General features: G+C 47.9%; 1 protein-coding gene across 3 annotated transcripts in view; it reads left to right on the forward strand.

The window, feature by feature from the left end:
- Positions 1 to 6000: 6000 nt before the first annotated feature.
- The window catches only part of KHDRBS3 (KH RNA binding domain containing, signal transduction associated 3), a 243801-nt gene continuing 232481 nt past the window's right edge, over positions 6001 to 17320 (forward strand). For all 3 annotated transcript variants that reach the window (XR_015309932.1, XM_086966255.1, XM_086966256.1), the window contains exon 1: positions 6001 to 6284. Coding sequence is in view for 2 of the 3 variants with exons in the window: in XM_086966255.1 (XP_086822381.1) it covers positions 6197 to 6284 (88 nt within the window). In the remaining variant the exon portion in view is untranslated. The remainder of the gene's footprint in view (positions 6285 to 17320) is intronic.

Consider the following 17320-nt stretch of genomic DNA (forward strand, 5'->3'; position numbering starts at 1 on the left):
GCCATCTTTCATATAGAGGTATTGATAGTCCAGACAGAATGCCGGGTAAATACTGCTTATGTAGTCTCCAGCAGGAGGGGGAGGGGCAGTATCTACAACCATTCCTCTGTTCTTTTTTTTGTAGGGCAAGATGGGGTCATCCGATTAGTGATAAATGGGACGAGGGCAACAGGACCAGGAGCAATGAAGATTACCGGTAAGTAATGAGCCATTTGCAAGCCCCGTACATGGCATTAAACCTGATTCCACCCTCTATAGAAGTCAATGGGAGAAATACGTTCTCCTGATATTTTTTTTAACTCCCACTTTCCTCTTCTAACACGTTGGCATGGATGCCATATGTTGCTCTCTGGAAATAGACATTAGAGTAAGTGGCGTGTTCTTAATTAAGTCTGGGACCATTGAAAAGTGCACGAAATGAATTCATATTGTAATGCACAAAAAGCAGTTGCAATTATGTTATTAACTACAGCTACCGAGTGTGCTATTAAACCTTGCGTGTACATCCGCCTCATCAGGCGAAGGCGTTTAAGTGGCAGACTGGAGGAGGCATTTCGAATCAAAGGATAGCGTCGGAGAGGTGTAAATGTGGTACTTCACCGGCGTGATCAGGGTTAATAGGCCTGCGGTTTACAGACTGACAGCCCCTTGGCCCACCCAGCGTTTCTGCTGTCTTCTTCGTGTAAATATGAACACGCGGTTTCGTGTATTTGTTTTCGATTAGCTGCTTCAAGTAAGAACATGACTTTTATAGCAAGAAAACGCTCCCCGCCTTAGCCAGAATGTCCCTGACACAATGTCCACTACCTGCGCTACTGTAAATGTGAAAATGATCCGCCCACTGGCGGACATGGGTATTGCAGGTTTGTTTTTGGTTTTTTAACATCTGCGTTCTAGGTCTTAACACTCATTTTGTTGTGCCTTCTAGGTTTGCCAGCCCAGATAATTCAAGAGCAAGGTGAATACGGTTGTGTGTAATGAGAATCACGTCATGACAATCTGACATGTAAAGTGAAGTGACATCATACAAATGACGTGCTTGGATGGGGAGAGCTCTTGGACACAGAGCAGCGTGAGGGTGCGGGACAACAGCTAAATAAACCCACTTTTGGCCCTTTCTGTGTTTGCGGGTCGACGGGCAGCTTGGTTTTAGGTTGAGGCTACCAACAAATCAGAAACTGAGAAAAGGAGAGCTCATATTTATGAGTAAAACTGCCGTGAATGAATACTTGTGTTTTGAGCGCAGCATCGCAGATACAGCGTCGACAGACACGGGCTCTATTTCGGGGTTCTCTCCACTGGATTACAGTATATTATCTTGGGCGAATCACTTCGTCTCATGTGCCATCAAAAAGGGGCGGGGCAGTTCTGATAAGAAAATCAATAGCATGGGTACGACGAAAATAGACCTGGCGGGGAAGGCTCTGTTCAATCAATCACTCAAGCAGGATTCACAAAGCGCCGTTATTCACACCATATGGTATCCAGGCGCTTGTTGTCTACGGTTTCCCTCGCGCCTCCTCGGCCACAAGCTTCCTAGCAGTGGCTTTGCGCTACCATCGGAGAGCGCGCATGTAACGCAGAACCAGGAAAAAGCGCGCTCCGAGCAGGGGAACGTGGCGCTATTCAGCAGACCGATGAGTTTTGAGGTTCGCCGGGCCGGACTACTATATTATAACATGTAGCAAAGCGTCACTAAAGTTAAACAACCCGCAGGAGTATTCTACAAACGTTAGAGAACATTTCTGGCATGCCACCATGGATAATTCGTCTGTTTACTTTTTTGCCAAACTAATTTCTTTCGCAATCGCTAACACCGGTAGAATGTTGTTTTGCTAGCTCCTAGAAGCCGGAGCCTTATCCCTTTCGAAAATGAGTGACCCAGTAAATGCACTACTTTAATGCACCACAAAAAAAACATTGTCCTCTAAGACATAAATTCTCAGCCTTCCACCACGATTAGCTGCTTGCGTGTTTAGTGGAACTATCTGAGAGCTATGTCGTGTGCAGGTGCTAGTTGCCTTCGTCGTTGGGGGCCAGGCAGAGTTGTGAGCAATATGAAGAAACTGGATTGATTCCTTGCCCAGTTCCGTTCGAAGTGAGCAGGGAGAGTGTCATGCAGAGAGGAACACGCGTACATCCTCCATGGATGCAAGCAGACAGGCAACTATGGACAAATATCTGCGGACACGCACACTAGGCTGACCACGTGACATACAACAACCTATCCACAAAGACCAAGAGATACCGAATAGGCTTCAGGGGAGGAAAGACAGAAGCAAAGGGAGTGGGGGTGGACAAGGTGTAAATATAAGGAACACATATGGGAGGAACTGGGGTCTGAGTGGGAGTTGGATATGGTAGACTGTTTGGTGCCTGGGCAAGTCAGTGTAAGTCAGGAAAGCATGTCCACACATCAACACACAGAGCCTAACACACACAAACGCACAGTCCCACAAAGAACTCATATACCGTAGCCAGAAACTCAAGCAGGTAAATAGATCAAGGTTCTGGGACGATCATATAGACAGAGGAATGGATGGATGAAAGGCTCGAGACGGGGTACCACGCGGGTGGACAGCGTCCCCCCACTTAACTGGAGCAAATGGAGCCACACATTCCCTCTTTGGCCTCTCTGGGTCGAGGTCGGAGCTCATTCAGAACGCTGCTCATGCGCTGGCTTCTCTGATGCAATTGAAACTAAGGGGTGAGCGGGGGAAGCCAATGAGTCTGATGGTGTAGGCCACCTTTCATGTCGTCACTTCCTGTTGTGACGTCAGCGTCACCCCACTTCTTTTTTTAGAACTTGTGCCCTGGATGGATGTATGAATACATGTTTTATGACCACTTCATAATTATGCCCATGGCTGATGAAATCATGTGTGAGGTACAGGATTGACTGGTGTCAATGCCTACTCAATCATGTGACTCTCCTTAGAGAAACCCCTTCAGCTGGACTGGGAAATGGAATACTTCCATCTCTGTGTCCATTCCATCAGTGCATGTTTTGGGATGATCACCTGTCACAACAATGCAGCACTCTCCGCATTCCCATTCCATACGTGACCATGTGAGCAAGGCAAAGACTATCCTGAGCCAGAAGACTTGTCACTCTCACGAAAGCATTCAGGAAGCAATTCTGCATACCATGGGCCTCATTTACAAAAATATGGCGCATCGCAGCAAGCCATTTTGCTGCACCAAGCTGTGTCATTTTAAAAGCACAAGGATACATTGTATTAACAACAATAGGACGCTTCTGTGTGCTTTCTCCTGCACTAGCATACATTTGGCTGCCATACGCCCGTGCAGGCTCCCTTGCATCATGTTACAAGGGTGTCTGCGTTGCATGGATGATTGTTTTTGTGTAGCAAGGGACATCTTCCTGCCCCAAAACAGTCTTTGATTGCATTTTACTCTTTCTATGATGCAAAAAATGAGGAAAAAACAAGGAGAAATACAAGTATTTTTCCTCGTTGCGTCACTCCTGGAGGCATAGAATTCTGGCATATTCCCAGTTATACAAAACTTTGTAAATCTGGCAATGTGTCAGGTTCCATGGATGATGCGCAGTAACACCCACATCAACACCCATGGAACGCCCTTTTCACGCAGAGTAATGTTCAATGAATGGAATACGTGCAGTCGAGTCAAACTTAAAAAGGTAATTGGTTGTGAAATTTGCACACCTTGCATTTGTCTCAATTTTAATAGGGAAATAATACAGGAGGTAAAAAAAAGCTCAAAATAAATGGTCAGTGATATGTCCTTTGGGGGAGAAAAGCGCAGCTCTAAAGAACGAGTTAGAAAGCAAGAGAAGAGGATGGACAGATACAGAAAATGACGAAAGGAAGACTGAGGTATAGAGTGAGGTGGGAACAGTGGTCGAAGTGGGGGAGATCTGAGGGGCCCGGTGTGCCATTACTTTTTTAATTTTAGCAAAACAGTTCCCCTACTTATTGTCAAAAGTCAACCGTCCCGGGACGATGAATTCCAGGAGTTGATAAGCTTCAGCTGAAGTGTCATTCAGGGAACCTCCTGAGCTGTGAAACAGAGGGAGTGGCAGACAGCTAAACAAGGCTTCTTGGCAGGATGCCCGATTGCCTGAAATAAATGTAAATGTGCACAAATTCTCAATCTGCAAATGTAAAGGGTGCCTGGAAGCCGGTATTGGCTTTAACTGATGGAATCACTTGAAGCTTCCTGGTGACACACATTTATTGATTTTGGGAGGTAATAAAAGGGAGCTACTCTCTAAGATGTGAAGTGTGTTCTTTTAAAAGACAGTTATCAAAAACAATTGCTTTCTGGTGATACACGAGAATTCTTTTTGAGGGGTATTGTAAGGGAGCTACAAGCTAAGCTGTGAAGTGTGTGCTTTTAAAAGACCGTTATAAAAAAAGCTGCACTATGTAAAGCCTGTAAAAAATCTATATTTTGGAAACTCTTTTTATCCTAAACCTTTTATTGCATTCTGCAGCAGTCTATCTTATACTGTGTATAATGCATGTTTAAAATAATGACTTGCATGTTTGCAGTGCTTTCTGTTACAGACTGGGACCTTGTAGCACTGAACATACACAAGTTACTATTCTCCACGGCATCAACCAGGATTTGGTGCGGTGCATTAACTAATAGAGGTTTCATTAATGTACGATAGTGTATTTCCCATTTATTACCATTTTAAATTTTCATTTAAGCTGTGTGTTATTTTATATGTTTTTACCAGAAAGTGAAAGACGGAAAAAACGTACAGAACATTTTCTTTTTTTAGCTGCGCCCACACCCTCACCCTTGCCCGCATTACAGTTCGCATACTTTTTTTAGTGCACTTCTTCCACTGGGTGGGAACAAGAGACTGGACGAGAGTGATAGAGGGGAAGAATGGAATATAAACTGAGAAGGCGATGAAGAGATTGAGATGGGGATAAAAATGGAGGAAAAGACAGGGGAAATGGAAGACCGATTCAACTAAGTAGGACAGACGGACAAGACGATTAAGAGACATAAAAGGATGAGACAAATATCGAGAGAGGGTGTGAGACAGTGAAGGGGTCTAATGAAAAGAGTGATAAGGAGAAACAGAAAGGCCCAGAACGTTCTAGGGAGGAAGAAATACATTGATTTACAAGCTTTGATATGGCTTTCAGACTCTTGCTATCGTGTGGTCTCTCAATTAAAGAACATTTCTCACTAAAGATGTGGACTTTTCGCAGTCAGATAATTTAGCCATTAAGATTTGTAGTGAGCAAAAGTTTTCAGGAGCCACAGGCTTCATTTGATATATTTCTGAAAACTGGTGTCATGTCTCTTCACAATGAACATGACCTCATTATATGTTGGCTATTGCGTCACCTGCTAGACATGATAAAAAAATGTCCTCTCAAAACGTCACACCCATTAGTAGTGGATGACAGATTACTTTGCCGAAACGTATTTACAACTTCTCTGACCGTACTGCGAATTTTACCTGTGATTTGTATCCTGTGTAAAGATAAAATTGCTAGAGCACAACCTTGAACTAACGAGCGTGCCAGGTGTAGTGAAACCCCAGTAAACAAAGACAAGAATTCTACAGAAATACTTCATTTTCCATTTCTCATTCGGGGCGCGGAAGAGGCTTCACAGCTGCACATGGCCGAAAAAAGTCCTTGAACCCGCGGCTAGGATGGAAGCAAATAAAACCACAGCCGACCAGAGGGCAGCAACCTTCTAGGGAAACAACTTCTTGTCTTAACAACAGCTCCACCAGCCCATTCATGAAAGTCCCCAAAGTCAACGGCTTGTCCAATGGGAACGCGAGACGGGCGGCAGGTGGGCGTGGCCGCGAGCAGCGCCTGGGCGGCGGTTGGACGCCGCCGGAGGGCGGAGCGTGCGCGCGTCGGGCGCGCGCTCGGAGGCGGACACGCCCTCCTGGCTGCTGCGGCCGGAGCGCGCCGTGCCCTGCCGGTTTATCAGCTGGGGGCGCGCGCGTGCGAGCCAGTCATTGGCGGTCGGTGCTGGGAGCAGGAGCTGCGGCAGGGGCTGAGCGCGCGACTCCGGCGGATAACGGCATCCACAGCAGCAGCCGCGGATCCCGAGGACGGAGTGCTGGGCACAGGAGCCCGCGCAGTCACTGTGCACCCCCAGGGACCCCCGTGCATCGGTTCGCGCCCGGGCGGCTTGTCCCACTCACTTCTGCTACCGCTCGCGGTAAATGGATGATCAGTACCTGCCCGAGCTGCTGGCTGAGAAAGATTCCCTGGACCCGTCGTTCACACACGCCCTGAGGATGGTCACCCAAGGTATGGATACAGGTCCGAGATGGGGTCAAGTGGGAAGAGTTGGGGAGGCACGGGGTGGCACTGGTACCCTTGCCGGGAGTTAGGAGTGCGATAGGTGCCCCTAGCAGGGTGGCACCGAGCATACCAGGGTGTCTGTGCGGGCTCTACAGGTGATGGAGAAGGACTCACAGGTCGCACTAAAGAGAAAGTGCAGATAAGCACATCCTTCCAACAAGAGGCTACCCCGGGTGCCATATGAGGGGTTCACGTGTGCATAGCACTGATAGTACATTGCATGTCATATGTATAAACACAGGAGCCCTAAAAAAAATACCACCGGTACTCTGACTGGGCAGGCGAAGGCGTACAGATTGTACCACAAGCCCAGTGATACAATACCAGGACGTGTGTGTGAGAGGCGAGGGGGCCACAGAACTTACAAAGGTTACATAGAACATGATAGGTACATAAAACCAGTGGCTCACATGTACCAAAATCAGTGGCTCGCAAGGCGCGTGAAAGATACAATGCCAGTAAATCCCAGAATTTAACAGATAACACTTGCTGTGATGGCAAGCACACATACAGAGTGGCGTGCCATTGAGTGTAGTACAGAGGGTACCACGAATTTCCAGGATAGGTAGGCACAGCCAGCTACGCAGGGAGCTGGCACATTGAAGGAAGGGAGAAGGGTTGCACGCTTTCTCATAACTACGTACACATTGGGTCGTAGAATAAATCAAAAGTGGACTGGGGGCATGGAATGTGTTAATGGTACCCAGACCAGAAACAACATATTCTCACGTTTAATGAGTCTTGGGGGAACCGCGGGCAGCAAGACTGGGGGAGGGGCGAGGTTTCTCACAGTCTACAAATGGGGTGTCACGGGTGTAAAGCATGGGGCACTGGAGAACGGATGAGATCACGAGGGACCGGAAAAGGATATATCTGGGGGGTAGAGGGCACTAGAATGACTGTTCCTAGGGTAATTGTCCGGGGGCGCTAAAAAGAGGGTATGCATAAAATATTCTTTCAGGCGGTTAGGCCAGGTACCAGTGGTCCTGGTGCCACATGGAGGACTAGGCGGTACCTTATGATCAAGTATTTGAAACCATGTATAACATTTCACCTCTTGCCGTAACGGACGCTGAAACCAGGGTATGCCGCGCGAGTGTGTCGCAGTTGTTTACGGGAAACGGGAGTGCACAGGAGGCTGGTCCTTGTGCTGGCACTGGCGATGTGTGTGTCCGGGAGGGTGATAATGACGTCATAGGTGCCGTGAGAGAGGCCAAGGGGCGCGGAGGGGCCACAGTATCTAGCGTCTGTTGATACGCCCGACCCGCTGGTTGTTGTGGGTGGCACGGATCACGCGTCTCCGAACGGCCCTTTGAGGGGAGTGGTGACTGGTCCAGGTCTGCCAGGAGCTGACAATGGCCCCAGGGGAGACCCCTGCCAGGGCCGGTCTTGAGGTGCTGGGCAGACGCCTGGGTGGAATGTTCAGATAATGGAGAGACTGCTCGAGCCCTGCCAGTCAGGTGCAGGGCAGGCGTCTGGTGCAGTTTTTATAACGAAGAGACTGCTCGAGCTTTGCCGGGACACATGCCTTGTGGTGCAGGACAAGCGTCTGGTGCAGTTTTCATAACAAGAGACTGCTCGAGCCCTGCCAGGACCTGCCGTCGGGTGCAGGGCAGGCGTCTGGTGCAGTTTTTATAACGAAGAGACTGCTCGAGCCCTGCCAGGACCTGCCGTCGGGTGCAGGGCAGGCGTCTGGTGCAGTTTTCATAATGAAGAGACTGCTCGAGCCCTGCCAGGACCTGCCGTCAGGTGCATGGCAGGCGTCTGGTGCCGTATTCAGGTAATGAAGAGACGGCTGGGCACGGCGAGCCCGGGCTGCCGGCTGCAGCACCGCGGACAGCTCCCAGGGCGGACTGCGCTCCTGGCTCGGCTCTCTCTCACAGACACTCACAGCCGCGGCTCCGGGACCCTGGCAGATGCGCCAGCGGCTCCGGTATTTTAGTGCCACTGCCGGGGGTGCCGTAAGGGCCCATCATTGCTTGTCATCATTGCTCGCGGGACCGACGGGGTCCCTACCTCTTACTCGCCACCATCAGCTCCTCCGTCACCTCATTATGTTCAGATCGCGACTCTCATTATTACTCTAACACTGCAAGCCACGCGACCTGTGTTCCCGTCTTAATTAACCCTTATTATCATCCCGACCCTGGTGCTTATGATCTGCCATTGCCCTGGTCGCTGTTACTGCTCGGATGGCTTTGACGCCGAGCCCAGCCCCGGAGGCACGGACTGAGTGCTTGTTAAAAGAAACGAAGGATATTAAGGTTTTTTTATATAGCTCCCCATAGCGCTGTAAAAGTTGATATTCATGTCACCCGATATGACGGTGCGCCGGTGTCGCAGGCACGTTTCCTGTAACCTCCTGGCTGCTGTCCTGGTGGCAGAGGTTGCGAGGAGAGCAAAGACGCACGTGTGTCATTTGCATAAATGCACTCTGTGCTGGAAGGGTCGATGGGCCGGTGTTAGTCTTTGCATTCGTTGCAGGACTCCGCTCTTCCGGGAAATCTGTTGTTGGGCCGATTGGCGGCTTCCAGGCTGTATTCTAGGGGCGCATCGAAAGCCGCTCTACTACGTCCAGCGCCCTTTTCTTGATACATTTTTGGTCGCTTTGCTTGTGTTTCTCTTTGATAAAGGCAACAACAGAATGAAACATTCTCTCTTAAAATTCGGCGTAATTACAAGGTAAACATTATTGGAGCAGCTATAAGGACATGATCTTTTCTTAGTTCCTTTGTGGGTTTGAGTTAGAGCTGGAGGGGTTTAGTCAACATTAGAATCTGTCGTCTTTGTCGACTCTCCCATGGGAGCCGTTGGGTAGAGGTACATCCTTGAATCTTGATGCAACGCCAGTCTCGGGCCTCTGCCCTTTACTGGCACGGCACGACACGGCAGCCATGTGCAGTCAGGGTGAGAGGGAGGGAGAGATCTCCTCTTTGATTCTTACCACACCAGATCTCTGCTGATAATGTGAACCTGAAACAAGGCGCCTCCTACTCTCCAGCAGGACATACTTGTGAAACATGGTGCCTCCCACCCGACCTGGGTCAGTTACGCAAAGGCCACCGTGGTGATAAAAGATAAACGCGCTGGATGAATTGCCTCTCGTGAAGTTTAATGCACTAGAGAGAAACCTCAGGACGCAGCCAGGCCTGGCACAGACAGGCAAAACCCAGAACACATAGATAGATGTCACCCATGGAATGTGTGTGTATCATAAACCACAAATCTAGAAATGGAACCACCCACACAGAGCACGCTTGTCAGCTGTGCCCCACTGTGCCAGGAAGAGGATGTCTTGGAGGGGGGCACCGTCTGTGAGCCCCCTTCTTTCAATTACGCAGTTTGAGATTAAGACATACCTTCCACTGCAGGTCACGCGCAGCACTCCACAGGCGCGTGCCAGGTGTCGACCAACTGTCAAAACAGTGGCGTAGGAGGGTTCACATAGATTCTAATGCCATCCAAATGCATCCCGCCCACGTCAGTTTTATCGGGTTCACTGGGCCCTGCTTACCTCAGAGCATTTTCTGCAGATACTGAACCAATGACTCCCGGTCCAAAAACACAACGCTCGAACGTGTGTACAGTTGATGCGTCACGTTGTACTAACAGATTGAGCGGTGCGACGCTCTCGGCGTTGAGTTCTCAGCGTGTTCGTGTTATGATGTATGGCTTCCTCTTCCCTGTAGCAGTCTTTAATTAGATGCCCGCTCCTGCCTCCACACCTTTGGGGCGCTGCCAGTGGGCACTCGGCTCCACCACGGTATCTGGGCCCAGCCTTAATTATTGTTTCTGTTTCCGAACTGCATGTTCCTGTTACATACTATGAAAACTCGCGAGGCCATTAATCATATGACACATGACAGTCCGCGTGACAGTTTGATGGATTAGTCTGAAACGTCTTGTTGTGCTAGTTCAATTACAGAGCTTTCTCTGCCCACAGTCCCCTTAAAGCGCCCAGGCTTCCGGTGACTTTCAAAGAGGTCTTCCGCCTCATTTTCCACCTTCAGAGGAAATGTGCTTCTTATTTTTTGTTCATTTTCGTTCATTTCTTTGCTTAGTGCCACTCGTACGTTGCATGTGGCCACACATAAGTTTGAGTGATTCTAGCCACAGGGTTGGACACACATCCTGAGCAAGGTTTTTGCATAATGGCTAAGTGAAAAAAAGACAATATTTTGATTGCACGCCTTAAAATACACACTTTCAGTCAGAACGGCGCTTCCCCTTCAGACAAGGGCTATTTGGAGGGAAAATCAGGAACAGCTCGTGCTTTGGGGTTGTGAAAGAGCGCCACCAATGTTGCTTGAATGCTTCAGTCGGGGTGTAGAGTGCCATTGGCATCGTTCGTTTGTGGTACTCTGCTATGCCACCTCTGATTAGGACCAGCTTCACATGCCCACTTGCATTTTTTAAATGTCCATTAGACGCAATGTTTAGCCTGCATTGCACAACACAATTTGCATTTCCATTTTTTGAGTGGATTGGTTAGTTTTTTTTTCTTCTGCGTCAATTATACATTAGTGGTGGGCCTATGCCCGCTGGAAGGGAACTGCTGTATGGATGAGTGCTGAGTACGACCGAAACTGGAGTCAATTAGTACGGTCTGTCTGTGTGGGTGAATTGTTTACTGTCTCTTGTCTCCTATTCCAAACTGCAAGGGTGATTGTTTCCTGCTTCAACACTCGGTCCTGTGCTCAGTGTCTATGTTTGAAATGTTCCCACTGATCATAGAATAAATGTATAAATCAAGATACTGAACTGGGACCTTTTCATGTAGCTTTTCCAGGAACAACAACCACCCTGCCAGCCTTTCTCAACTGTCACCCAATAAGATATTTGAGACAAAACTCAAAAGTTAATTTATACTGCGGTTTCTGCACCATCTCTTTACCCTCAACACAAGCACAGCCCTTACTTCTCTATGCGCTTGTAGACTTCCCAGACTCATTTCGCAGCCCCATTGTCTTACCTCCACCCAATTTACCCCTGTATGAACCAGCCGCACAGCGTTCATAGCTTGCACACACTGATGTCATGCAGCGTCTCCTTACCTTCAACACAAATACATTACATAAGCCTTTATGACCCAGTCCCATGGCTTTTATAGTCTTCCCAGGCTGAGCTCACAGCGCTGTCTCCTTACCTGCCATACAGACTCCTCATTTACTGCTTTATGAACCAGCCCCATGGTAAGCGGAGCCTGCCAAGACACAGGTCCTTACCTTCCACACAACCACATTGACCCTTTTATGAGCCAGCCCCATGGCATTTATGGCATTCCCTGAAGGTGCTCATTGCAGCATCTTCTTACCATGAGCACAAACTTACTCCTTTATAAAGTAGCCCATGGCATGCATGCGCCTCTAAGAATGAGGCCACTGCACCGTCTCCTTACCTTCAACACAAACATATTTAACCCCTTTATGAACCAGCCCCATGGTGTTTGGTGCCTTCTGAAACTGGGCACGTGCCATCTCCTTACCATCAGCACAAACAAATGTACACCTTTGTGGGCCAGCCCCATGGCGCATGTAGCTATCGTAGACTGAGGGTATGCGTCATCGCCTTCCTTTCAGCACTACTACCACACTTACTCCTTTCGGAAAGAGCCTGTGGCGTTCATAGCATTCCTGTTCTGTTGCCGATTAGGCGAGCGGCTGACTGCCTGTTCACTGCATGCACTATTTCATGTTTCCTGCCACATCATATTGATCTACGTTGATGTAGCTGCCTGGGCTGTTGTCCTCATTGTTTATGTGTGTTTACTCTCGCCTCCCCGGCAGAGGCAATGCGCAGAATGAGATACTGCCAGGTTGTCATCCCATATTGACTCCCGGCTGAAAAACGTAGTCTTGATGTGGAAAGAGTAAGTAACGATCGACATTGGCTTGACGCTACAGTGCTTGGTGCATCTGCGGAGGGTTCTAAGGATGCACAGAGCCTTTCGGAGGGCCAGCAGCGATGACTTCCTTTGTGATAGAGGCATGTTGTGCTCAGTCGCGTCTAGCTTTGAGCGATGTTATTGCGGAAGGAAACCCCGCTTCTCCAGCGATGGCCATTAGATCTAAAATTAGGTCACCGCTGCTGCCGCATACTAGATCAACATGACACTTTAGGTACAAGTCCAAATTTATGTGCATTTATTAAACATCTGATATTTTAATATTCCACGCTCAGCTTCCAAGCCATCACCAGAATAGCAGAGTTCTTGATTAAACCGTCGAAGGCGCCTCTAATGATCCCTTCTGAGGTTGGTCTGGTGGTACGTTGTACATAGATTGCTGTTGCGCTTCTACTCTAGGGGGTGGACCTTGCCTCGGTGCCCCCCATCCCTTGAATGGCGATTATACCGGATTGTCAAGTCGATGGTTGCATCGCATCTCCACAGGGACAACTTTGCTTCATTAGAATACAGGGTCTGATTTATTGTTGGGTTGTAACGGAAAAGAGTCCTATTAGGGGAGGATGTGCTCAGTCCTTGGAGGATCCTCGCCCAGCGAAAGGCTGTTTTCAGAATTACCATTGACATCTATATAAAGGATTGCAAAGGTTATTCCACCACTGTGCAAGCCGCCCATGAGGATTTACCACATTCTCCATGAATTGACACCCAACTCTCAACAAGGCTCATCCTGTCGTCTTCAGCGAGTGTAGGGCAGGAGGGGGACAACAGGTGTAGCATTCGTTTTGGGGAATGCCTGGCTTTGGTTACGGCCAGTGAGTAGGTAGTTTCTATGTCAAGTAAACTTGCGAGCCACCAGGGCAGCTTGGAGTGAGGAGGACATTATGTATCTCAAGAGACCGAGGCGCATATGCGGTCTCCATTGATAGATATTTACACAGTGCGCTCTGAGGCTGTCTGAATCCAGTACAATGTCTGTTGCTCTGCAGCTTCAGTTTGATTTTCTGCTGCAATTGTTTTCTTTTGTAAGAGTCACATTAGGATGCTTACAGTGCTGTCCCTCAAATAACTTGATTTTTGGATTTAGGGCAAGATATGGAGCTGCTTCCTACGAGGAAGTAGGTGATGTCTTCTCTGTTGTGGTTTCATTGGAGTAAATGGTAAAATGTATTTGATTTTTAGTGATAATTGACCTGCACCTTTATGAGCTCTGGCTGAAATCACGTGATACATTGTTAAACTTAGGACGGATGCGCAGCCATTTCACTGTTTGTTTACTTCTTCTGCTGCACGGCTCAGTGTTCGTTTGTAATCTCTTGTTGAATCAATTGGCACTAATATTTTGTGGCAGAGAGGCCTAGTACACAGAGTGTCCACTCAACAGGAAGTGAGGCGGCAAACTCTGAGGAAGCCACCCTGGTGCGGAGGGTGAAAGGGGGTCTTAAAACTGAGCGCCTTGTTCGGATTGCGGACTCCTGCAGTAGTCAAGCTTGCAGTCCATGAATGGGTTCGATCAGGGTGTAGTCTGAGTGGAAAAAAAATGTGTGATTCTGGTAGAGGTTGGTCGATTTATAAGGCGGTTGCAACAAAGTAGGATATGAGTCCACTCCCACTGCCCAAGAGACCTCCAAGGTTGCTGGAGGCGGGACACCGACCAAGATATTGAGGAATGGGTTGGAGGTTGTTGGGGAAAGATTCCCATTCAGGTGGAGTAAAGGGGTGAGTTATACTCATAAGACCATTGGTGCGTCATCTACAGAGCGGTCTTATGACAGCGTGATCAAGGTGCAAGAAGAAGGCCTGCGCAGGGGAGTTTGTGTACAATGGGCCTCACCAACACCTATCGGCTGCCTTAAGAGGCCTGGGTCTCTTAGACACATCCCTTTCAGTGACCCTCGACTTCCTTCCTTGCTTATGAGCCTGAAGGACCCTGTGATACTGGAACGCCATGTGCCCTACTTTATGTAATGAACTTGTTGATCTGCTGAGATATTTTGCATGATGTGTTTTTATGCTTGGGTATTGGTTATTGGTCATGCTGCCTCTATGTACCAGAAAGGCTTCCAGTGTTCAGAGTATTCCAATGCGGTGTTTCCCACTTCAGCAGTGAATCCACGTGACACCGGAAGGCTGGATAGCCGTGTGACATCTCGTAGGTGTTTGTGTGAGTATTGGCTTCAGTGTGTGCGAGGGATCACTGTATCGCCTCTAAGCACTTCGTTCTGCTGTGCAGCTGTCACTAAGCGCTCAGGTGTTTATGCTGAAAGAAACGAAGCACGTGGAGATCAGTTGACTTGAACAGAATCACGACGAGAAGCATGGAGGGGCAGAAAACCAGCAGGAGGGGAAAGCCCGGGGACGGAGAAACAGCACAGTGAAGGATGGACGGAAGGGGGAGGAGGGGGTGGATCCTTCCGGTGGAGAGAGAAGCGGCTCATCACGGGAGGGAAAGGCTGGGCTAGTTAGGGAGAGAGCTGCCTTTGCCGTAAAGGCGAAGGGAAAGGGAAAAGGCTGGGGACGGAGGAGAGGGTTCAGGAGCTCGGTGCACGGCCGGGAAAAGCAGAGACGCGGGAGGGAGAGTGGGACGTACTGGTAAAAGCCAAGGACTGAGCGAAATAATGTCATTTGAATTGGAACGTACCAGCACTTCTGTGCAGAGTTGAGTGCTTATCATGGAGAGTACAGGCACTTCTCGGTAGCAAGCGGACCTGAGGTGTCGGGTGCCTTTATATTTGCACTTCAAGCTCTGAGCTCAGGGAGTGATGAGCAAACACGTCATTTGTAGCGTAGGATGGTCGCGGGGGGCGGAGGGTGGGGAGGGGGGAGAACCAGTCGTGGGCGGAGGGAAGAACACAGCACGTGAGGAAAGGTCTGAGAGTAGATACGCTCATCATGGGGCTGGGAGTGTCAGAGGGCATGATCATGGCAGAGGAGATTGAGCACCAGCACAGCAGGAGGTGGTGGTGGGGGATGGGAGGAGATACTGGGAAGTTTATTAATCGAAAGTAGCAGTTCTTGTTCTAAGGACTTAAAACAGGAATTGATCCGAGAGGCTTTGCTAGCCGTATTTGGAAGCTATAAATGCTGGACAGATTTGGCCTTATGGATTCTGCCCGTTTTCTTTGTCGGGCTGGAAGGCTGTGTAGTTGTTTCAGACAAAGAGTGACTTGTTGACATTTAGTCGTCCTGCAGATCGAGTAACAGGTGCAAATTCGATCATCGAAGTTGATTGATAGAGTCAACCAGAGCAGATAAGCGCATGGAGTTACCAAACTTTAGATCTGATCCAACAATAAATGTGGAAGTTGTAATCTAGAATCAAAAGGACAATCCAAATTGCTTAGAAACATTGACATCAAGATGGTACCTAAGTTCGGTGCAGCCAAAGAAAGTGGAGGGCCAAGTCCAGTTGTGTGTTATCTGCGTACATGTACATTTTACATACATTTGTGGTACAAGTTTAGCAAGAGGATGCATTTAGATATTAAATGAAAGGAGAGACAGACTAGATCCCAGAGGGACACCACAGTTGAGAGCTTTGGGTTCAGACCCGTATGGGGGAGGCCGCAATCTGCTAAATACGATTTCAGTCATACCTGAGGGGCCAAATGACCTGCGCCTAGAAATTAGGATGGTATGATAAAAGGTTTGATTGTGGGGTCAAAAGGTCTAATAAGTACACAGCTGTGACATCCCCCTTATCCACCACTCTCGGAAGGCCATGGTCAGTAGATAGTACCACTAATTTGGTGTTTATGCACAGTCTGAAGCCAGCCTGAAAAAGTCCAAGGAGGCCATTATTCTCAAGATAAAATCGGAGTTAGTTGAAATCAAGTTTGTATGCAAATGTGGATCAGGATGCAAGATGGGATATAGGTGACAAATTATTCAGATCTGAGGGATCAAAAGACTTTTTTTTCGCAGAGGTTTTACTGTAGCTGTTTTCCACATATCTGAGACTATGCCTATGGTCAGTGGATTTCTGGCGAAGATGGTAAATCATTTCTCATTTAGCTAGACGATGAGATTAGTGGGCCTTCCTACTAGGCCAAAACTGAGCAGGGAGACCGATGGACAGCTACTTCCAGAGACCCTCCCCGGAGGAGCTCCTTGGTAATGTTCTAAAAAAACCTTAAAGTGGATGAACAAAATTCCGGAGTTGTCTTCCCTTTACACGTTCCTGATGTTTGAGATTTTACTTGAAGGTCTTTGATAAGAAATCTCTTTAGAAATCACAGAGGGTGATTAAAGCTTATTAATGCTTAAGCATTCTTTGGATACATTACGAGCGCTGGAGATTCAACTTTTATAGTACGCACTGAATGTACTTTCATTTGATTAATACCCGCTGTTAATGGAAAACTGTCCAGAAATGTTGTTCAGTGAGCAACTTATAATTGGCTGCACTGGGATACATTTAAAAATCTTGCCTAAACTGAGAATTTATCAACTGATCCTTTTAGTTTGACTTGTATGTTGTTGACTAATCAGTAACACATACTTTATTCAGACAATCAAGTCCATTAAACTGACAAGTGCCATAAATAGAATTTCATAATAAGAAGCATTACATCAATATGATCCTATTATGCTAAAAGATGGTCCACAAGCATGTTGTTGGCCAGTGAATTGTGGTGCTAAGGGGAGGGAAGGTTCAAACATTCACAGTTTCTTTTGTTGAACCTTAGCTTCTGATAATAACCAACGATGGGTATTCTAATTAAATGTAACCCCCTATTCACCCCATACACTGGCTTCTGACCATGAAGCCATATATGTTTTCAGAGGCAAATCTGCAGAAACCGCAAATCAATAGTAAATATACTGATCTGGTCTCACATTCACTGGTTTATAAATAGAAGAAGATAATCTCTGAGTCCGATGTGGTAATTAGTTTTTCACGGCCATCTCTTATGCAAATGTACTTTATTTAGGGAATTCAGCGCATTAAGGGCTGCGATCTCACGGCTGTCAAGCCAAAACCTCCTCCTAAAGCATTTGCTTTAGAAGTAATATCCGAGTGTTGCTTGGAGTAGTCACAGAGCCCCAGTTACATACCTTTGTTATGCAGCATCTT

The sequence above is a fragment of the Lissotriton vulgaris genome, chromosome 4_1 (assembly GCF_964263255.1).
Source record: "Lissotriton vulgaris chromosome 4_1, aLisVul1.2, whole genome shotgun sequence".
NCBI lineage: Eukaryota > Metazoa > Chordata > Amphibia > Caudata > Salamandridae > Lissotriton > Lissotriton vulgaris.